Raw genomic sequence first — 25,232 nt, 5'->3', positions numbered from 1 at the left:
GTCTTAACGGAGAAATTGTTCATCTCTCTAAAAATTGTACTGACGACCTGATGGTTGGTTGACAGTAATATTTTATATGTACGTCAGATTACCTCCAGTAACATTGATGTCATTCCGCTATCTCATCCGGTTTTCTGAAATAGCAATCATCGAATCATCTTGATTTTCCCTTGTAGTGAAAAACTAATGTACCCCTTACACCCAATTCCAAACCCCTTGTCTTGTGAAGTTCGTTTTGCTTAATCTTTTGGCGTTATTGTATTGTTTTTGTTAAGTTCAATCTTGTTGGTGCTTTTTTTGTATTGCGTATTATTATAAACTATGCCGACTCTTAATAAAACTTAATTATTGTTATTGGTTATTTGTGTTTTCGTTCCATGTTTTATCTATGAAGTTGTCTTAGACCTTATTCTCCATTTCAAAATTCTAGTATCTACAAATGTAAGAAATTCTTGTCTTCATTGGCAAGAAATCAGTTAATATATTACCCGTCTTTCATAGACACATTGATGCTGATTGTCACCTTGATATGAGGTATTTAAAAAATATTTTCGGAGTTTTCAAAGCACTGACTAATACTATAATAAGCGATTGTATAACTTTATTTTGTCAACATATAAAAATGGTACATATATTATAACGACATAGTATTAAATATACAAAACATTCACCAGTAAATAACAACAAAATATGAATCATTTCATCTTGACTAGACTGGTTTTTCTTATATTTCAGTTTTCAATATCAATTTTTTTCTCATTCATCAAATGATATGTTAAAATTTATATAATCAAAACGATCCCATTAATTCCAATCGTGAAGGGAAAAAAAGTCTTCAACTACATATCCATTTGAATGCATGTAAATTTGCATAAATTTTACATCAGTAAATTATAGTCATTTATAAATTTATATTCGGATAGACAATCATAGATTCTGTCAAGATAGAACGATCATAAAAGTTCATTGTTAATATACTGGTGTATACAATAAATATATTTGTAAAATAGTAAAGCTTAACGTCTAGGTTAGTATCACATACTTGAAGCATAATTATATCATGAGATCTATATTCCCCTTTCGGTTCTTCTCAGGAGTTATCAACCCCATCATCAATAAAATTACTTCTTTAAATATAACAATATGTATGCATCAGGCGGGGATACAACTGCATGTGCCTTCTAATATATTAATGTATATCTAGGTAAAACAGTCTTTTTTGTCAAAAGATGATACGCCTAATTCTCAGGAGCACTTCCCTTACAAGAAATCCTGTTTCGGTAAAGGAGAATACTGTTATATTTAATAACAGATACTTTGTTTTAATACAAAACAGATATTGCCATTTGTAAAGAAGTAAAATTATCAACATGATCTAATCTGTACATGTTTACATGAATAAATACCATTCTTGGTGCAAGAAGAAGTATGTCCATTGTGTCATGATATTGCATCCGAAATATGCTAATAACGCACAACTCCAATGGATTCTATATGTACATTGCCATCATAAAACAGGGAATAAGACTCTAAGCTATAAACATATTTCTCGCAAAATCTCGCTTGGTGACGAGATTTCAAAAAACTTCGCGAAAATGATTATGAAATGCAAGTAGCATATTAGTTTTCAATGTGTAATGATCAATGTTACAATTTATATGTTACATAATGAATATTTAAAAAGACAAATCTTTTAAAGTAATATGAAAGACATAATCGTAATTAAAAAAACAATAACTGGCATATCAAGTTCATCTACATGAGCACTAACTCCCTGAGTAAACATGTACATCTGAGTCTATGTTTCAGAAAACACCTTCAAGGTCACGTGAACGTTTCACGTTCATTTTTGTTCAGTGTCACTTGAACGTTTTTCTTAAGTGATGCTCAATGTCACTTGAACGTTTTTCTTAAGTAATGCTCAACGTCACTCGAACGTTTAACGTTCATTCACACTTGTGTTTTAAGGGTACTTCAATTATTCTCTCATCACTTTCTTTCGAACGCCGAATTCTTGGGATTGTTTGTCCACAACGCATACTCCTCCTCATCCATAATGTCATATATACGATTTATAAAAACGAATTCTGTCTTACAGTTTATCACATTCACTTTTTTTCATTCTTACGTAGACATAAGCAATCATTCTGATCAATTGGTCCCTGGAAATATACGTCATGGTTTCTACAATTCTGTAAAGAAAAAAGAAAATAGATTACACCTATGTATTGTGATATACGGCAAAAAAAATCATCTGTTAAAATAGATCAATCATGTTACAAATGCACATGTTTACCCTAACTGAGGGTTCAAACTAAAATCAATACATTGTCAAATAATTTGTCAAATAGTTTTTGTAAGACGCCATGTTTTTTTTCGAGATATGTATTATGCCAAATTCTGTTCATTTCTAAGGATGAAACAAAAGAAAAATCCATTTTTAAGATTAATGTTTTCGTTGGCTACATATCTCCTTAGTATAATGAATAAATGTAGAGTACACATTGGCAATACATTGTTAAATTGCATTTAAAGAATATGACAGTTTTAAATCTTTTTGTGACGATAAGATAGTAAGCTTAAAAAAATTTCGTGAACATTAATCATGTACCTGAAATTTCAAAGCGGCAAATTTAGTGTCAAATTAACAGATCTTAAAAAAAACAAAAAAATTAGATTAATTTCTAAGACTTATTCTTAAAAATTTGGGAAAAAATAATTTCAAATAGATAAGGAGTCTATATCAAAATATGTTGTTGCATTTTATGTTAAAGTATATGCACAATACGTTCAACTTTATAGGTGCGAATAAGGCAGGGTTTTTTTTTTTGGGGGGGGGGGGGATTTCTTTTCGACCCTCTATGCTAAAATATATTTATATTCTTCAAGTGTATCAGGTTAATACAGAGGTAAAACAATCAACGAAACAAAAAACAAAACTGTTGTGTAATAAACCTACCATCGCACAAAGAATCCCAAATATTCTTCTTTAACGATCTGAGTTCGTTATAGTTGCTAACTTTAAAGAAATTCTTGACTCCGCCGTACGGTGAGTCCGACATCATCATTAGCTCTTCCTGCGGTTGGTCATCTCCAACTTGTATCACGTAAACCTCAATACCATGAAGTCGAGCTCTTTGTGCCTCCGAAAGTGCTTTCAAGGGATCATCCAAATTACCATCAATGATCAAAATGGCTATTTTTCTCGCATCCCGTCTGCCTCCATGTCTATGACTAAAAGCACCTCTGCGCATCCTTTTCAGCATACTTCCAAAGTCAGCACTAGCTTCGTCTGCGAGTGCTTCTACCGCGTCTTCTTTTGTTTTCTTAGATCCTAGTTTGAATCCGGTTTCACCTTTTTTGTGAACCGCGCATGCGTCTTCTGCCATAACACCTATTTGAATTTTATCCTTATCGACATCCAAATCATTTACAAGATCCTGTACAAATGCTAAGGCTTTCTTTGTGTTCTTTTTACCAGCGTTTACACTATCTAGAAGAAACATCAAGTCGGCCTCTTGTCTTGATCCACATGCTATTAAAAAAAACATAAAAATTTAGTGTCGTTTTCATGTTATAGCCTGAAACTCTTGTTGCGATAGTTTAGACTTGCTTCAATTCCCTTTCTTTCTTTCTTTCTTTCTTTCTTTCTTATTGATTTATATTTTTACTGACAACTGCCAGTTTACAGATTGCCCTTGCAGAAAGGTTCTTTTTAGATGTCAGTATAATGGTAATCTCTTAGTTATAGCAATAAACTTTATTGTTAACGGGGTAAAATTAAAGAAAAGTATTAAGAAGGAAAAAGTAGCTAGTAATATAGTTATAAAAGTTAAATACTTATCAGTAGACTTGCACTAACGTACGTGTTTCAATAAAACAATTAACAACTATTCAAATCTTTATACAAAACAGCTTAGTGTGAAACTTGATTGTATCAGAGTGATATGAATTGCATAACCAGACTGCTTCGTTTTAGCTGGATGCTTCTTGAAATATCGTTGTTATCTTTTATTGTTTCGTATGTTTTAAAGTGGTTAATATTTAAAACAGCCAGATTAGTTCCAACCCGAAAGTGAAGAATGCAAAATTTTTCAACGGATGGTGAATGTGGAAAGTAACCGAATGTTATAACAAATTATTTAGTAAGACTATAATCAGATTGATAAAAAGTACCTAGGCTACTGCATAGCATTCTTACTAATAGGTAGACCAACTTTATAATAACCCATTACACGCATGACAGAGAGTAACATCCGTACGCATAGTCCTCTACTATTGCATTTATGGAGGAAAGCTATAGTAATATGCTCAACTATACTTTACACAAACAACATGTTCAGCAATTCTTTCATTAAATATCACAAATACGAAATCTTTTCAACCAATTATTGAGGTCTTCGTCATAGAATATCAATAGAAATAATTTCGCTGATACTTACACATATCCGAAACTGTAATTGCTGGTTCAGTAACTGAAAGTATAAAACAAAATTTGTTTACAATTTTTACCCATGTAAATATTCCAACAAATATACAAAGATGCGTAGGTTTTAATATTAAGACGATAACATGTCATACGAGATACAAATGGATACACCTGGCTGAATTAACATATTTGAAATTTTACATAAATTTTAAAACTTTTTTAAAATTTGAAGGCTAATTTATAATCCGCAAATCTTCAGAGTATGCATGCATGGGTTATGCAACACCTATCTGTTAAACAGATTTTAATGCTGATGATGTTTGAAGAGATGAATTGTTGTGTACTGTGTCACGTGATTGCGTTCTCTGTCATCAGAACGTGCGAAGATTACGTGATCATCTTTAAAATACATTTTAATTAATGTAAAAAAATTGTGTAGCTTCAATAACATAACATTTAGCATGAAACTAAGCGTCTAAAGTACTTGTAATTGAAAATGGGTGTATAAATGTGGGTGTGACATAAATTCATGCAGTATATAATTAAATATAAGAGAAATGTTGTAGAAAGTATTAAATAAACATAAAACACCAATTTGTGAATCTTAAGCTAAATCCTACAGTTTATATTTATAATACTAGTAGATATGCATCTGAATTCCTTCATATTACCGAAGCTGAGAATAAATGCATTTGCAAAAACTATAGTTGTAAAACTAATTTGACGGGCGTTTGTGTAAAGTATTGAAGCGTTCAATGTTTTCTTTTAAAGAGTGTAAATAAGTTCCTTTTTTGTCTACGATTTCGGTTTTGATATATCCTTTTTTTTTAAATCGACATTGCGAGTTCCTGCAGAAGGTTCATCTAGAAAAACACGTCAGTCGTATAAATTTCTAGTGTTGTTTTCCTTTTTTTTCAACTAGAATACACATTATTTCAATACACAATATATTTTTTTTTTTTTTTTTTTGATTGATAATAAGTACCTTCGCATGTGTTGATGGCGACTTTCGGAAGAACAAAATCCAAGTCATCAAACGTAGGTAAGATATGCTGATAGCTGTCGTCTGTTGTACCTGCAATCGCTCGGAGTTCCTCGATATTTACATCACCAATTCCTATTGGTATCAATGTGATTCCCGCCCTTCTTGCTTCAGTCGCCTGCTTCTTTGTACTATGTATCGAGGACGACGGACTGGCTGTGATAATGATAGCAACTTGAGCTGCGTGACGTCTTGAGACGCTTCTTCGGAACGACTTTGTCCTGATGTATCGAATGGCTTCATCCATTCGAGTACCACCTGCGGATTTTTCAACTCGATCCAAAGCAAAACTAAGTTCTTCACGAGTTTCGTATTGTGGTAAATCAATTAATTGTTGAACTTGGTCACTGTATAAAATGGCTCCTATTCTTGATCTATTTTGACCAATGACAAAATTGTGCATGATACGTTTGGCAAATTCAAGCTGTTTTTTAAATTCGTTTGGTCGAACATTGTTTGAAGAATCGAAAGCAAAGACAATATCAGAAACACCATCAGCAAAGCAAACTGAAAGAAAAAAGTAAATTGTTATCAAATAATAATTTCAGTTATAGCTTCCAAAAATAGCGAAAAAATCAGTTCATTTTAAAAAAAGCTATATTCTGTACACCGTTAATATCTGGGGTTGCTTAGTAGAAGAAAGAGATTCAAATAATTTCCATTAACGAGGAAATCTCTTACTATACGTGATTTCCAACGCCATGTGCATGTATGTTAAAATTTATTTGCATTTCACCACAATCGAATTAGTACGTGAAACTCATGTGAAATCAGTTCATGTGAGTTTTACGTGAATCTCATGTGACTTCTGTGAATTTCATGTGAAAATCACATGATTTTTTTCACGTGAGTTTCATGTATAAGCTCGTTTAAGGTGTATTTTACGTGAAATTTTTAATGTAAATTTATGTGATTCTAAGAAATTCACATGAGTAAATTTGCCTGTGTAAAGGGCCTCAAAACGACCAGTGTAAAGCAGAAAACCACAGGTCGAATCTATATAAAAAACAAGAAACTAGAAACATATATGAACCATATCATCAAACGACAACCACTGAACAACAGGCTCCGGACATAGGACAGTTGCACAATATTCCACGGGTTTAAACTAGTTTGTTGGCGCCAAACTCTTCCTTCGACCTGGGACAATGGTGCAACACGACACAACACAAGAACAAACTATACAAAACAATAAACAAAAGAAAATGTATATATAAGAAACAGCAATAAACGTCAACCACTAAATAACAGGATCTTTACTTGAGATATCTTATGTGTACATTTTACTTACTTCTTCTAGTAGCAAGTAGTAGCCATGTATTGAAATAAGTCACGCCTACTAACCCCTTATGAAATATACACGGTCTTCACGTGGTTGTTATTAACCAATCATATTCCTAAAATATTGTAGAGGGAATGATATTATATATAATATATCTCATGTGTACACTTTACTTACTTCTTCTAGCAGCAGCATACAATGACTCTGTCGTAGTGGTTGGGAGTGTAGTTGTAGCTGGAAGTAAATAAATTTAAGAAATAATTCATGGGGGCTTGAATATATCGTTATTTTACCACGGGTTGGCCCTTTATGACAAATATTTTACCCTGAGCGATAGCGAGGGGTAAAATATCGGCATAAAGGGACAACCCGTGGTAAAATTTAGATATATTCAAGCCCCCATGAATTATTTCGATTCTGATAAGACAAATATAGCAATTGTTTTAGTTCAAAGCGCACTAGATGGAGGCAAATATTTGCCGTTCCCATAAATTAACCCACTTTAAGATTGGCGGTAAAGAACGGAGCAAACAGATTTAGTGACATGCTCAAACTATTTACAATAATATATTTAGATAGATTTGGATGAATTTTAATGATAATTTACTTATATATCTTCTATGTATATAAAAAAGGGCTTATACCACATTTTAGTATTGTTTGTTTACGTTTCATTCTGGTGATGATTTTCGGTATCAGAAGCGTGTATTTTCCCGAAAAATGCAAATAACTATCATTCTATGACGTCGTGTACTCCATCCATAAACAATCATATGACGTGGGAGTACAATCAGAACAGCCCAACCAATATATTCATATTTTACCACGGGTGTGTACTCAAAGCGTTTGAAGGACGTCATGTTAGAATATATAATTTTACATATCTACCGAAAACATCATACGTGTATACACAATGACAACATTCTATTTATGACGAAAGAGACAGTAACCGGTGTGAAAAATATGTGCATTCCATTATTTATAGGCGACAAAACAAGTGGTAAGGACAAGAAAACCAAACAAATGTCAAAATGATCAAGGGTATCAAGAAAGCAGTTAGCTCATTTTTTTTTTCTTTTCATGGGACGAACACTAGTGCATTAGGAAAAAAACTTTAAAGCTGACAATTTTTGAAAAAAGTCAACCATTTTTTATTTTTTTTAATTGATCAATAAATTTAACAAAAATCCCACGAATCTGTGATTAGACGCCTGTTTCATTCAACTTAGATTTACCGCTTTCGAAATTCGGTAACATTTTTTGTGTGATATATTTTTTATTTATCAACGAAAATTACTTATGCTTGCTTCATATTTCAATGATACGAGTCTACTTAAACCTTCTCATATTTCAAGAATTTTTCTCTGTTAAATATTTTAGACAGTTGCATGTGAACCATTTTATTGCCCCATGAAATACGAAAATAGTTTAAAATGTTCTTTTTAAGATATCGGATCTACTTATGTTAGATTAGAAATTCTAAAAACTCATTTGAAATAATTCAAAAGAGTCGAAATGTTTTAATGTTATTGTAGCATATCAGTATATTAACTTTTTATCTTTTTTCCCTTATTGTTATCAATTATATAGTATCATCCGCCCACTGGGTATGATGTTTAACTTTCAGACTTTCAAGAGATTAAGACAACAAAGATGATCTTTTAACCAAAAGTTAGATCAAATTATATTTGGAAAAGCAAATAGAATAGACCCTCAAAGTTAAAAAGTATAGCTGTTATATTTATTTGTAATTTTTTTTCCATAATGACTGTCTAGATCGGGTGTTTTTGGCGGGAAAAGGTTAACGAATGCGTTTTTTTTTTTTTTTTGCAGGTAGCAAGCCTAGTTTACAAGCCTACTTTAATGATGACTTGTCTTCAAATGCAATTTTCTATGAAGTTTGTTTCATTTCATATGTTTAATCATTTGCTTTTATATTAATTATTTTATAAAATCACGGCTTTAAAAGGGGGAGTCAAAAGTAGGACAGTTTTAAACCTTTTACGTTATTAGTCACATATATATCTTATCATAATTTTGTTTTCTTCATTGTTTTTTAACAAAAAATAATAAATTGCATAATTTGACAAGAAGGCAATGTTTACTGAATTATAATAATCCAACCACAAAAAGGTGAACCTCTAATTTATAAAAGCAAATTTGGCAACAATGATCATCTTATTAGCCCCCGTGTCTCTATACAAGTGAACAAAGTCACAACTTTTACTAGTATATAAGCCTAGGGTGACAGGAACACAGTCAGGTCATTTTTCTTTTCGTGGGATTAACACAAGTGCATTCGGAACAAAACTCTATATCAACTTCACTGAGGTTTTTTGAAGATTTTTTATTAAATATATGCTTTTTCTCTGATGTTTTGTCTTTCTTTTGTGGAATTAACACATCTTTAAAGTGAAACCTGAACAAAATTTTGAATCAACAGGACTAAGGGTTTCCGAATAAAGTTTAAACCAGCATCACTGAGGCTTTCCGAACAAAGTTTAAATCAGCACCACTGAGGCTTTCGAACAAAGTTTAAACGAGCATCACTGAGGCTTTCCGAACAAAGTTTAAATCAGCATCACTGAGGCTTTCCGAACAAAGTTTAAATCAGCACAACTGAGGCTTTCCGAATAAAGTTTAAATCAGAACAAAGATTAAATCAACACAACTGAAGCTTTCCGAACAATGTTTACATCAGCATCACTGAGGTTTTCCGAATAAAGTTAAATCAAGTTTTTTCATATGTTTTATTAATTTCACAGTTATATATTTATTCACAACATTAAAATGATTTTCATAAATTACCCATTCTAACAAGTGCACCGCCATTATTTGAAAAAAATTGTCTTTGAAATTATTTCAACGGACTATTAAAATATAAATATCCATTTATGTGCATCCTTTTGCACTATATAATATCAAATATCCTTGATTAATGGAACGTAAATATATTAAACTGTGAGATCATAAAACTTTCTATTACCTGATGGCAAATTATGCTAATAATTTATATTTTTATTTTCTTTAGAAAAGTGCATGCATATTATATTGCATAAGGCGTCATAAATCTTAGCGGACTTTATAACCAGGCTGTATTAATAATCGTCTTCCCTCTCAAAGAACGAATTGAGTGCATCACAGAACTTTCCCGGCCATAAAAAGCAGTTGACCAAGTCGATAAATAATGTGCTCATCAACTCCCATACCAACAAATGTCTGATTAGCCCACCACCTTTCCCCCTCATCTGGCCCTTTTAAAAAGAGAATATAATTCGTCGATGACATCTGGGATCCACACGACAAGCTAGCTTTTGCAGGAAATGTATATGCTGAAAAAGGTTTTATTTTTGCTACAGATCCTTGATGTTGGTTTTAATTTGGTACGAAATCTATAACTGATATTAGTATTGATGGGGCAGTTTTAGGACACTTTTCGCTAAAAAAAAAAAAACGGATAATTTATAACATTGTTTTGTTCTTATGTATTACCCACCCTCCGCCCTTCCCCTACTTTTCCGGAAACTGAAGCAAAAAATGAATTGAAAACAACTTCTGATCCTCACCCTCCAAAAAACACCACCACAGAAACACATCGTAATTTTTGTTACAAGAAAATGTGGTAGGATTGCCAATGAGACAACTCTCCACCAGAGACCAAATGACGTGGAAGGTAGGTAACTTTAGATTATTAATAATCTTGCATGTTTGTTACTAGTTATGCTTACTAGTTGGTGTTGTTGTTGTCGTCGGTTCTGTCGTCGTCGTAGTAGGCGTAGTTGTGGTGGTTGTCGGAACAGGCGTCGTTGAAGTCGTTGTTTTTGGTGTTACTGAAAAAGACAGACAAGTTACAATGCAATATTTATGTAACAAGTGTTTTCATTGGCTAGAATTTACCATCAAAAGTTAGTCGCCATATTGGAATGCTGGAATCTGAAGTGTTTGGTAAAATGGCGCACAATTTAAATTACTTTGGATTCATTTATTTTCGTGGGTAACAATTCGTGGATTGCGAAAAACTTGCCTTTTAGTGGATGTGTGATTTCTTTGTCTTGCCATATCTGCATATAACATGATAAGTCAATTTGTAATTCGTTGAACATTTGTGATTTGAATTTGTGGTTCACCTGTATCCACGAAAACCCACGAAAATTGGCATCCAACGAATAATAATGAATCCATAGTATGTTATTATAAATAGTTTCAGTACATGTACATTTCATGTTAAAATGTTATTTAAAAGAGTTAATTGTATTTGAGTCAATATCAATTTAATTCTCCTCTATTAAGTTTAAGTCAGTATGGCATAGACATATTTTGATTTTAAACTTAAATGTCAAATAAATTTATCTGCTTGCGATTGTATATTAATAATTTAAATCTTTCGTTATCATGTTATTAAAACCCAACTCCTAAACTTATAAAATGTATATGATTCTTCTTTAAAGGAAATCTATCATTACATATTAGTTATATGGGTTAAGTGTTGATTTAAAGACTTCACTTAAGCAACTTCAAGTGCTTTTTTCAATTTGAAGCGCTAGCTATTTTTAGTACGGACTGCAATGAGATTTTCCTTATATTGTTATGCAATACAATACAACCTTGAACTTTTGAACTTTAATCTCTTGTACTTCAATTTATCATTATATTTACATTTTGTCTTCTTGCATTGCATATGAAACGCGTCTTCCTGATGCAAGATTTAATTGAGTAATTAGGCAAAAAGCGTCTGATTTATTTCTGCAACGTCAAATCTGAATTGATTGCATTTAGATTGGAAAGTAATTCGGCAAATCCATTTTTCACGTGCTATTTAAATCAAACGTACGGTTTTATGACATTTTCTTGAGAAAAAAGAGTTCATGCTTCAATTTTGATTAGGAGAAATAATGCTTAATTAATTACTTCTTAGAGAAAGGTTGAAAGTTAAATCTTTTTAATTATTCGCTGCATCAGGCAGACGTCTTTTTAGCAGACGACAAGACGTCTTTTGAGAAGACAACATGTATTGTAAACATGATTGGTCGATTACTGGTTGGTAATATGAAACATATTTTCTTTCAAATGCCGGACATATCTAAGGAATAAATATTGTTTAATCGATATAGCCTCATTGTTTGATTGTGTGTGATTTACGCCACTTATACCATTATTTGCTATATTGCTGCGGCCAGATTTTAGTTGCGTACGAAGCCCGAGAACATGGATATACCCAACGACTTGCGGCAGGGAAAATGACATCTCTAGGCTACTTTGTTATGAGCGGGGTTCGAACTCACAACCAGCAGTTTGGTGCATTACAGTTTCGCCAAAGATCACTTCGTTTGCGCGCAGCTTTTTTTCTATATTTGCGCGCATTTGTTAAGGATAAAAAACTAAATACGGACCGGCTAGTGATTGCTGTAAATTAACTATTTTTTCTGTTGTTGGTGAACTACTTAGACCACCTGGCCACCGAAGCCACTATTTGTAGAACATGCTTATATATTGAAATAGATGTTTCATACTGAAATTATAGTAGACGATAATCGGTCATTGACATTGTAGATTGCACACTGGTCATATTTTGATTGATGTTGTAAACACAGCAAAGTTGCACTTACAAAACGTAAGAAAATTGTCTTGATAGCTATTAAGTAAATGTGTCAGCTCTTGAACTTTCCATTCAAACGCGTTCACATAAAACTTGTCTTTCTTACGATGTTAAAGGGTGTGTATATTAAGTCATACTAACAAAGTAAGTAAAACACACTGTCCTTGTGTGAATATAAGTAATAAAGGTATGCCTGCGGTTTATAAGTTTATATACAATATATAAATGAAAACCTTTGAACCCTTGACGCTGATCGTTTGAAGTGAAATGGATAGCTCGCATACCATTACATATGTTACAAAAATGATGACTTGATTACGCTATCAATGTAAATAATCTTTTGTGTTCTGAATTAGTTGATCTTTAAATTTATATGTCAATGGATTCGGAACACTTTCTTTACCCTATACTATTGCATTTTTGTACATCATTAACTTTTGGTATTTTTATTAGCAATCTTAATTTGATTCGGATTACAAAATCATCCATCAGCGACATTTTTTTCATTTCTTATGTATTCAAAATTATTCAACCAAACAATTGTTGATACAAAGTGTCAAGGACGGATAAGAATAAGATACGATACGGAATCATGAAATGAAAGGCAACGAAACACAGTAGCATCCCCCTTTTTTATATCAAACGAACAAAAATTCAAGTTTTTCACGATTTACATTGAATATTTTACGAAAATGCAATAGTACGAAATGACTAGATTCAGTTCAAAAATCAATGTTTACTCACATATTAAATCGGTATTGAATAGAAATTCATAGGCCTGCAATCACATGTACAAATTATATGTACCTTTACTTACAAATTAAGGGCATATTCAACATACCTTTGCAAGTCCGGATCGCCAACACCTGTTTAATTGTGTTCAATGTTCCAAAACTGTTGACTAAGAACATGTGTTCCGATGGCGGACTACTGGCAATCATATTCAGTTCTCGGATGTTGATCTTTGGACCAACTCCAACGGAAATCATCCTTATGCCCGCATTTTTGGCTTTAATGGACTCCCATACTGTCATTAACATGTTACTGGATTGACCATCAGTGAGGACAACGATGATCTTAGCGACTGTATCTTTGTCTCGTTTGTTTACGTCGTGGCCAAACATATGTTTTCTAGCGTACTGTATTGCTTTCTTTGTGTTTGTTTTGTATCCATGGTACTGGTCTATGTCTTGAATGGCTTTAAATAATTCTTTTTTGTTGTAATAATCGTCCAGATCAATGTCTACCCTTATATCATGACTGTAGCTTATAACACCTACTCTTGTGATGTTTTTACCAATTGTAAACATATCAGTTATGCTTTCGACGAAGTCGATTTGTTTTCGAAAATCTGGTCCCCATATACTGTTAGACGAGTCCAGTAGAAATACGACGTCTGCAGGCTTGTTTCCACAGTAGTATTCAATTGCTGCAAAAAAGGAATTTGATAATGTTACGCATGATCTTTAAATTTCAGTTTATTTGATTCTGTGAAGAAATATTAAATCATGAACTACACACCTGCTGTTTCATATTTAATTGCTTATTATTGTAAAGACCATTTATACAATATTGAGAATGGAAATGGGGTATGTGTCAAAGAGTCAACAACCCCACCATAGAAAAAACAACAGCAGAAGGTCACCAACAGGTCTTCAATGTAGCGAGAAATTCCCGCACCGGAGTCGTCCTTCAGCTCAGTGCCCCTAGACAAATATATACTAGTTAAGTGATAATGAACGTTTTTTTTGTTTTATGTTTCTTGAATTCTAAAGTTAGTCGTGCCGTACATCTATGGTCATGACTATGCAGTTTTGAGTAAAAAAGATATAGAAATGGTATATTAAAGGCCCATTGGATATGTGTTTGTAAACAACTTTTACTATCATGTGTGCTCAGTTGCGTCTTTTAGATTTGGACGTGCTTCCGGTCTAGCATCAGTTCACGACAAGGCAACCAATTAGATTGCAGAATTCGAAGACTCTTTTACCTCTAATACAACATATCTAAATGTATTAAGATTAAGAATTTTGAAACTTTTTTCACAAACATATTCAGGAAAGACTTTAGAAACCCAACAATTGATACGATCTTAAGGTACACGGGGTCATATTAAAACATATCAAACAATCTTTGGATTAAACGGACACCATAAATAGATGTCAACTTTTGATAAAGACAGTATTTGCTAATATTCTTTATCTCAAATCGACACACATATAAATAGCCATTCAGCAATGTTTATGTTACAATTTGAAGGACATTTCAAAATAATTTGAATAAGTTAAATTTAAGTTTTATCACGAATCCATTGTTTGTTATCAAAATAAAATTCACAAATGCTTTTTTGTGAAATTTGACTCTTTAAGACCTCATCATCATACCTTATTTGAATAATGGATGATATTTTTAAGGACTGGTCAAAAGTTCGACAAATGGTTGTACGAAGGTTAACATGGCTCTGTCTTAGTAACACGATGTTTTAAATGGTCAAAAAATGAGTCAAATAAGGTAGATTTTAATTTGAAAACATGTCATGAAATACGTATTTGCATCTCAAAAATACAAGTTATTGGTAAACTTTTCACATTCGGAAACTATTATGTGTTTGGTCTGTGGATGTTCGTTGTTGTTTGTCTTCTTATATTTGTGACTGTCATCTGTTCGGAGGACTCGGGTGTTTTTGTATAGTGTAGTGAGCAGCTAGCCTATTGTTAATCACTTTGTCTGCGTCATACCGTTAAAGTTGTATATGATGATGTGGATGGGGATTAACAGAATAAAGAATAATGGACAAAATATACAAAGGAAACATGTTCAAAAAATATTTTAAGATAGAGAAAAATGTACCAAAAATAAATTTAAAAAAAAAGAATAATGAGGTGTTGAAATATAAATAATAAAAAAAACTATGGGCAAACAATGTACATGCAGAATAGAGGGAAATAGCCCTAAAAAATAAAGACTACAGAAATAATGGACCCTCAATCTAGACTCTTGTATATTACATTAAAAACAAAAATCAAAAGAAGATGTTTAAGTACCCCATGTATATATAAGTGTACATCTAAGTACTAAATGTGATGTTCTGGTCATATTTCGGTGAAAAGGTCAAAAGGTCTTCAAATAAATTAAATATGCATAGCCGTATGAATGCTGAGTTTATTTTTTGTTTACATTAAATTTTTGTTAAAACAGCTTTGTTAAAATTTGAAACTGTATCACTGTTTAATCATTCAGAAGGATAAAATAACATATTTGGACTAAAAGGTCAAAAGGTCTTGAACTGGTACGTAAAATTGTGCTTACTACAATCGGCGCGTACATCTATAATATAAAAAGAAACTGTTAATGTAAATTTGAAACTACTTCATTTGATAAAATCTTAATGACCATTTGTAGATTATATTAAGACAGATGAATCAAAATATTGCTTTTGAAATAAGATAAATAAAGGACAAAATTATTTCAATTTGAAACTTAACGTTTTGGGTACAAACATTATTCTAAGTACAATGTAGCTCGATTAGACAATTATAAATCATATGGGGGAAGGGGGGGGGGGGGGTGGAATTCCCACAAAAAAGACAGACATACATGTATACAGTTGTAATGGTCACCGAATAAACTAAGTTTTATATTTAAGAATTGAATGCTTCTTTATATAACTTCATAGGGTTGTAAAAGCGTTGACCGAAGTACATTTTGTATGAAGCGCGGAAGCGCTTCATACTAAAAATGTGAGCACGGTCAACGCTTTTACAACGCTATGAAGATACAAAAAGAAGCATTCAATACTTATAATAACATTTTTTTAGCAATGATCATGAAAACACGAATTTTATTATTGTTTTATTTAATTCACCTGTGCACTTTATTATGGGACCAGATGTTTTCATGACTGAAAAGTTTTATTGAGCAATGCAATTGCTTACGGAATAACACGTGATGTGCAGTTAGCCAATCAGAATAAAGTATCATACTGAAACATACATCTAATGTAATTATTGAAACTTAACGTTTTGTCTACAAAAGTTGTTTATAATAACAGCTTAGTTTACTAAGATAAGTTTTTCGGTGGGCAAAATTTTCAAAACAAAAACGGGTCATATTCTGAAAAAAAAGTTCAAATGGTCACCGGATAAACAGTTTTTGCATGTTTAGGTGCCACATTGAAACTGAGCATTTTGTCAACAAAATAGAATGACAGCTTTGTAACGAAAATAAGTGATTTCGTGGGTGAAGTTTTCAAAACAAATATGAATCTTAATTATTCTAAAGAACAGTACAAATGGTCACCGGCTAAACAATTGTTATACATGTAAGTTAAGGTTGAATGATTCACTTCGTTTTATATATATATATATATATATAAACATCTTTCTGAAAATCTGAGACTGCATGTGACTTGATAAGATCTTGATAACCACAAAATATCCTTCGCTAGAAGACAGCTCAAAAGGTTTTAGAATTAGCATTATCAATGCACCAAAAACGACCACAGAACTTGTTTGTAAAACTAACCAGGGCTTAATTTTTGTTAAATTTTATGTTATTTATGTAAATTTCCATTGTTAGTAAATTTTATGTGTATATTTCGTTTGTTATCAAATATATATGATCTCAAGTTGGTCAAATGATTCAGTTTAAATTGTCAGGCTAGTCCTATTTGTAATTCAAAGTTATGCATAGATATACATGTATGTATGATGCTCGGGATGGGTGGGTGTCCTTCTTTTATTTATTCTGTAACTTAATATATCAATTTTGTCTGTTCTGAAATTGTTTTGCCCATTATATATTTTTCTTTATGTTTACCACAGAATAAGTCTATACTATCTATATTTATAGAATTATACAATTATTCTACATTCTACATTTGTGGTGCACTTTCTATATTCTTATCTTTTTACCCATGTTTCTTTATTCTATAAACCCACCCAGACCTCCATCTATATATCACAATTATATCTTTTACTGTCGGTTTGATTTCATCAAGTATCATGATAAAGAAAATGCAAATTATCGTCCGCTATTAAATCAAAATAAGATTGTTTTCAACCTTTTTGATATATGAGTGTTTCTCTGTGGGAAATATTTTAAGAAGTGTCAAGTTTTTTCATATGTAAAACAGTGTTGACTTGACTTCCTAAAGATTTTTATTGGCGGGAGTTTGTACTGTCGAAAGAATCCACGCGTTGTCTGTTTCGCGTGTGCTAATTTATGCTTCGTTTGAATTAGAATTTCTGGTTTCCGATTTTATATATACTTTTCTAAGCAATTAGTTGATTTGGTAATTTTTTATTTTATCTATCTAGACATTTTTATAGTAGTTTGTTTCATTTTTTTTAACTTTTTTTACATAAATGTATGGTCTATGTAGGTAAGTGGAATGAGTCGTGGGTACGTACAACTAGTTTCTGACCGACCAGGTATTGGTGGACGCTTGCAGGTAGTTATACTTTCGGGGTAACGTGTTGTTTTGTTTGTTTTATCTCTAGAGTCGGTAGTTGGCTTATGATTGGTATGTTTTATGGCTGTCTCATATTTTTGGCAGTTCCAGATATTCTTTTTGTAAATGATACAATAATTAGAAAAGGAAGTATGCTGTCTAATTGACGAATTACCAACGTCTCCATTTCGTCATACGATTTGGCAATTATACCGAACAAAAGACATGATCTAACGAGAGGGGTAATTATTCTATACAGCGACGAGATATAAGTAATAGTGGTATCAGAATTATGACATAAAATATTTCTTTTCTACATACTTGAGAGCAAAGTTATATATACGTCTGGTTTGCTTCTGTTCTAACAATTATAACTTAACGACAATACCAAGATATAGTATATAATTACATGTATGCTAGATGAGTTTTTTAGAACTGTTTCGCTTTGGCGTCGATCGCGGACCGGACCCCGTATTGATAAGAACAATCAAATAGAAGCAGCACAAGACATCTCCAAAAGTAACACAAAATGTTTTTTTTTTTTTTTCATTTGTAGGTATTTTTATGTGGTAATTTTCGATATTTTTTTTATTTTCTTTTTCCTTTTTCTTTTCATTTCGCGAGCATTGAATCACAATACATATCATAATTTTAAATAGCTGATATCAGTTTTGAAGGGGGTTTGAAATATATGTTGATGTAAAACGAAAAAGAATATAAAAATGACAATAAATTGAGGTAGGTCGGTGTAAGTATATTTATTTTTCATTTTTATTCATGCTTTTAAAATCGTATCTTATTGGTAAGATCTTGAATTATAAAAATCTACTTTTATTATTCTTAAATATTTTAACATAGTCTTGCAATAATAAAATAATAAGTCAACCCGAATCATATGATAATAAACAGGGATGTTTCATACTTAACCACTTCTGTCATGTGTAGCAACGTTAATAGCTTATTTTCTGGGCTTTTCACAAATATTTATTTATTTTTTCTTTAACCCTATAAAATGTAAAAATGAATATGTATCAGGTCGTCTGATCTTAAGTATTTTTTGTTCAGTGTTTATTAACCACATATCAAATAAACGTCTGTATGTAAGTACACCCCTTGGTCTATTTAGGACGAGTCAGTGACATAAATTGTTTTTTTAAGCCTTTATAGTTTCCTCAAGCAAACCACGAATACAAAAGTTAAAAAATTAGACGTCTTTATCAGTTTAATTATCCAGAATAATTAGCTGATTTTATGATCACGTAAAAATTAACTTTTTAGCACGTCTTTCAAATTGTATACACGTTAAGGTTGACTATTATCATGATTAAAAAAATATAGAAATAGACAGACTAAAATGGAGTGACTTTCCCATCGGTCAGTGTGAAAACGTATCTTGTTTACAATTTGTGGTTCATTGAATTTGACGATTTTAATCCTTAACACTTTTGCTAATAATGACGCGATGGATCGAACAAAGCCAAATTGATGTATAATTATTCAGACAATTCAGAACTTAAAGAGTGCGATTCTGTTTCTGTGATTTGTCAACATGTGTTGCATATACCACAACTTAATATGTATACTAGGGTATACTAATCTAAAATGAGACAGTAAACCAACGGAAATTTGATTGAATACCATTTGCAAAACTACACGGAATACGTATAATGCGAAATAGTTTTGGCATCAAAGGCTGGTGTTTTGGTCTCATTGCATTATAAAAACAAGATGATAGAACTGAAGTTGGGAGAAAAACAATAAAATGAAATATTAAGAATACGCAAAGAAGAAATATGCTTTACACCCTCCGTATCCTAGCATTACCAAGACTGGTACCGTTATGATGGTGTATTAGACTGGTACCGTTATGATGGGGTATCTACAGCACGAATTGCATTTACTCTTCTTTTCCGTCGCGTCTTTTCCAGAAAAACGCCGGATTGATATACAAGTACGGCTGTTATCTGCTCTTTGGTCGGGTTGTTGTCTCTTTGACATATTCCCCATTTCCATTCTAAATTGTATGCTCATGTCGTTACATTCCTCACTGTGACGTAAGGGGAAAAGATATAAAGTTGTACTCTTAATGCTTATTGGGTTTTGTGAACTTTTGATTCTGGTTGTAAAAGAGGTAACCATTCTGACAAAAATCCCAACAATACGAACAATTTCAATCGGACCACTGAAGAATTTAAGAAGTGATTTTAATTTTTTCACATATAATTTTAACGACAACATTAACTTAGGGATTATGTTATTTTACATAAACTAGGTCTTAGATGTCTCCTTCCAAGGTTGATGATGGCAAGGTGTATTTATATGTGAAGTTTTACCTGACTTCACGACACCCATAAAAACAAATTTATATTCGTTGGAGGGCTATTCTTTCTGAGTATTTCACATGCATATAAATGTCAAATAGTGAAAATGACTAGTGTATCAATTTCATTTGAATAGCTACTTCTATTCATGCTTCAGTGACTATTCAATTGCTACTTAATTCATGACTGCAATTTTCTTTTCAATGTGGTGAATCGTAAGGATATTTAGACGTCTAAGATCTTGATAAAAACCTGATTTGAAATTCCGATCAATAACCTTACGTAACTTTTATCAATGATTTAATGTCAACAACATGCTTACCTTTCAAGCTGTCTTCTTGAGATACCTGTAAAATAAACAAAATCAAATCTATTTTAGTTAAGATTAAAGACAGAAAAAGTGGGTGACATAAAACCTAATAAGTTATATGCTTGTTGTGTAATCTGTTAAGTATCAGATAGATTAAGAGACCAAATACACAGATAATATTAGGTTGACCTGAAATGAAACTTGATTAACTTTTTAAAGATAGAACTAAAAAGAAGTCAAGGCAAAGTCTGAAAAAAGTTTTAAATTGATATTTGACATTTAAATGAATGTCATAGTATCAGAAATGTTGTTTATTAAACAGAAAAATGTATCCTTCGTGCTATATGTTATAGGTTTACACAATGGTATGCTACTTTCTTGTCCGAGTTCACGTCAGTAGCCGAGGATTGATATAGAAACCCAAAGTTCCAAATTTACATATCATTTTAAAATTAATCATTAATCTGTATTGCAGTTTTTACAACACAAGAACACCAGAAGAAAAATTACTTCTTCTTCGGGTGTTTTTTTAAGGAAGTATTAAAGTGGAAATCAAATTTCTTTAAATTTTACTATCATCATAAATAATATTAAATCTTTTTTTATTATACAAAAGATTTGCTGCTCATTAAATCATGCCTTTTATTTGACTGAATTGTTATATTCATACATGTTTATCGATTAAGGACTTATATGTACATTTGATAAAACAAAATGTTTTGAAAACCTTAGTGAGTCCAATTTAAATTTATCTTCCTAAATTAAATTACTTTTACTTACTTATCGAAACATTACTTTTTAAATTTCTCTTTATATATACATGACAAACTCTAGGTCGCTCCACATTTGTTCAGACTTTATTTGCGAGGACAGCAAGCTGCATTGCGTATATTAAATATAGGAAGAATATGATCAACTAATAAACACGTAGTGAAGGGAAATAATAGCCCTCTTGGAATATACACTTAATTCTAACATGACGTCCTTCAAACGCTTTGAGTACACACCCGTGGTAAAATATGAATATATTGCCAGTGCTGTTCCGATTGTACTCCCACGTCATATGCTTTTTTATGAATGAGATACCCGACGTCATAGAACAATGACGTTAGAATGTAAGCATTTTACGGGAAAATACACGCTTGTGAATCCTATACATAAATGGAAACATACACAAATGATGCTAAAATGTGGCAAAAGCACATATATACATCATATAAGACATATAAATAAATTATCATTCAAATTCATCCAAAACTGTCTAAATACAGTATTTTAAATAGTTTAAGCATGTCGCTATTGCTCAGGGGTAAAATATTTGTCATAAAGGGCCAACCCGTGGTAAAATCACGATATATTCAAGCCCCCATGAATTATTTCTTAAATATAAATCGGCGTTGATCTATATTTTATGTACAGAACTTGTAAATGTTTGCATTAAACTAAATTAAAATAATAAGAAACATTAATTCGTGTATACATTGTAATAAGAGTTAAGTTTCATTTTACCACTTTCTATTGGCCAAAATTTCCATACAACCTATACTCCCGTTCCCTTTCCTGAAATGTGCCCTACCGAATTATCAGCAACACGACTGCAGGTGTCGCATGTGGAGCAGGAAGTGCTCACCGGAGATCATTCCCATATTGAGTGGGTTCGTGGGACTCAGTCTTAGTTTGTCATGTGGTATTTTGTAGTTTACATTTGTATTGTTGGTTTTCTTGGTCCTTTTTTTTTTTAGTCATGGCTTTGTCAGTTTATTTTCGACATATGCATTTGATTGTCCCTTCGGTATCTTTCGTCTCTCTTCATCAAATCAAAGGCATAGAAGACAATGCTTCCGACGATTGCCATTTCTGAAATGCTCCTTCAAATTCTTATATAGATAATTGAATGTAGGCGGGTTAATTATGGCGTTCATGAAAGCAGATCATGCAGATGACAGATGATGATTGTTAATAAACATCTAAAAATAACTTTTGGAATACTTTTTGTAGCGTAATAACATCAACAATTATATAATGAGAAAAAGCGGTACGGAAGGAATTCATGTACAATGCGTGAATAATTACATGTAAAACGTCTTTGTACATGAAGAAGGAGAATCTGACATGTTCGGTTAAATAAAAATAGAGAGATGTGGCATGATTGCCAATTAGAAAAATATCCTCAATGGTACAAATGACGGTAATGTAATAGCTATACGTCACGAAACGCTCTTGAACGAGGGTCAAAAGCCTAATCGTACAGCGAGTTATAAATAGGCCCAAAAAACCGACGGGAATGTAAATACATGTAGCTATACGTCACGAAACCCTCTTGAATGAGGATCAAAAGCCTAACCGTACAGCGAGCTATAAATAGGTCAAAAATCGCGAAATGTGGAACAATTTAAACAAAAAATGTGAGTATTACGACTGTTTCAAAAATGATCGCCAAAATCAGATTAGTAATGAATTTTTCAAATACTGTGTAACCATTGATGATTCAGAAAACCGCGATACTTGAGCGAGACCAAAAACCTATTTAACACAAAGCTATATATAAATATGTGATCTGAAATTAGATTGCGGTTTTATTGATACTTAAGCAGCAATTTGATTTCAATTATGATGAAGAACATATACAATAAATGAAAAAAAGATATAACAGTAGTTTTATATACCGCAAATAAATATGTTAAGGTCTAGTGTACTTAACTGCTTTTCTTTGAATCAAGAATACATGAAAAAACAATGTCTTATAGAATTGTTCATATACATCATTCAGAAAAAGCAACAACAACAAAAACAATGCCTGAGCGATCAACCAAAATTTTACAATAGAAATGTGGTATTTTTTTCAATACTAGAGGGCATCGTCGAAGAGATGTACACGCAATGTTGAGGCCCGAACAGTCCTCTGGTATACATGTAGTTGAAATACCCTCTTTGTTTGGTCTATAGTTGATATTTGTGTCAAAGGCAATCATTATGCATCTTCCTGTTTCATGTTGATATATTTATTAACAATCCTAAGGGTCTAACAAGAGTAGCTGAACTCGTACGAGATCAGCAAAGGTTTTCGAGAGTTTTATTCAATAACATGATTAATCGAATGGATTTATTTTGGAAAAACGTGTCAGTTACTCTATGCTTATCACATGACTAAATCATTTGTTACTGGACAGATGGTACCCGTATGTTGCTCATGTTTGTTTCCGAGAGTATAAGGGCACCAGCGCGGTATAGCCGTTCTTAAAAAAAATACGTCTTTTGTGTTACATTTTGTAATAACATTTGCTGTTACAAAAATAAGGAAATTATTATAGAACTAGAAATAATTATTTCTCCTACATGCAAAAGTCTGGTTACTGGTCCGGCTTTAGCTACACTTTGTAATTTTAAGGGTTAAGCTCTTCGTTTAATAAATAAGTTTTAGATGTTCGATTAGTTTGTATCTTTGTCGTAATGCATATCTTTTACAGTAAAATAAGTATCGTTGATTTTATCATATAGCTTTCTCTACACTGTCTGAATTTAAGTTAATTTCTTTATGAAATATGCGATAATTTTATTGCTTTTGCAATGTGGTTAATGTAAAGGTGGTTTATTGAAAGTACAAATACTTTTTTGAATATCATATGAATAAGGCTTTGCTCAAATGATCTTCTATCTGCATTAATGCAATTTTTATTATAAAATTATTAGTATAACCAAAAAGGTATAATATTCTCATTTACATTATTAACATTCTAGGTGCGATTTTATTATATACATATTAAAGTTGAGAAACGATCGTCAAGTTGTGAACTCAAAAAGGTGAAAATTTATAAAAAATAAAATACAGAATTTTCAAGTTTTATATATAGTAAATGTGACTTTGACCCCCAACTGTTTAAAATGTATTATACACTAGTACATTTGATACGTTTTTTTATCATATATATTTAACAATAAAACACTTACCGCGAAAACCATTTGCATAAATAAAATGATAAATTTCATAACGTAATCCATAGTGTAGTATTTACAACTGCTATCAAATTGAAAAATGTCAAAAAGTCCTTCCGTTTAAAATGCACAGTGTCTCCTGACTAAATCACAAATATATGTTAAATAAAATAGTGTTTCTTGTCGATTTAACTATTTTGTCATTTGTCTAAGTGTTACGTTGCATATAATACAAGTTATTATATACTACAAGTTGTAAGAGTGTCTATTAAGGGCGGAGCTTGTAAAGTCACATGACAAAATATTGAATGAGTTTCAATTCAAACATGCAAGCGTGGGCATGTGCAGCATTCTAAATATGGAGACCTTGTAGATAAACTAAATCAACATACTTTCATTATACCAACAAAAATGTATTTATATTACTTTTTGTAGGGTAATAAAATGGTGTTAGCTGTGCAGTTATTTATAACGTTTTTGATGTTTGATTTTATTAACATGTGCAATCACCTCAGCGTATTTCCATTAAGCTGCACCCAACACAGCTAGTTTCTAAAATTGTTTTAATGTTTAAAATATTTTGTTCTACTACTCAGAAGCAATGTTTTTTTTTTCAATTTAATGATGATAATATAATTCACAATGATAAACAACTATTTAAAGAACATGATTGCTTAGTAATACTCGAAATAAGAATTTATTGGTTTTCAAAGTTGATCTTGATTCTATAAATAAACCAGAATCGACATAAATCATTTCGATTTTATCTGTATTGATAGCCAAGTCAAAATGCCTGTACCAAGTTAGGAATATGATAGTGCTGCTGCAGTTGTTGTCCATCTGTTTGATGTGTTTGGTCTTTTGATT

The 25,232-nt window shown here is 31.8% G+C and overlaps 1 protein-coding gene across 1 annotated transcript; it reads right to left on the bottom strand.

Moving 5' to 3' along the window:
• Positions 1-584: 584 nt before the first annotated feature.
• Positions 585-24,667, bottom strand: LOC139527063 (cartilage matrix protein-like). The gene is made up of 9 exons (XM_071322326.1): positions 24,381-24,667; positions 20,445-20,469; positions 13,191-13,778; positions 10,482-10,583; positions 6,931-6,987; positions 5,415-5,978; positions 4,443-4,475; positions 2,960-3,535; positions 585-2,192 (listed from the first exon to the last, which is right to left on the bottom strand). Exons 1-9 carry the CDS (start codon positions 24,429-24,431, stop codon positions 2,185-2,187), a joined length of 2,004 nt encoding a protein of 667 aa, XP_071178427.1. The 5' UTR covers positions 24,432-24,667; the 3' UTR covers positions 585-2,184.
• Between the last annotated feature and the right edge of the window lie 565 nt (positions 24,668-25,232).

Source organism: Mytilus edulis, chromosome 6 (genome assembly GCF_963676685.1).
Source record: "Mytilus edulis chromosome 6, xbMytEdul2.2, whole genome shotgun sequence".
NCBI classification, from domain to species: Eukaryota; Metazoa; Mollusca; class Bivalvia; order Mytilida; family Mytilidae; genus Mytilus; species Mytilus edulis.
The sequence above is the reverse complement of the archived record's forward strand: the minus strand, read 5'-3'. Positions and strand labels throughout refer to the sequence as shown.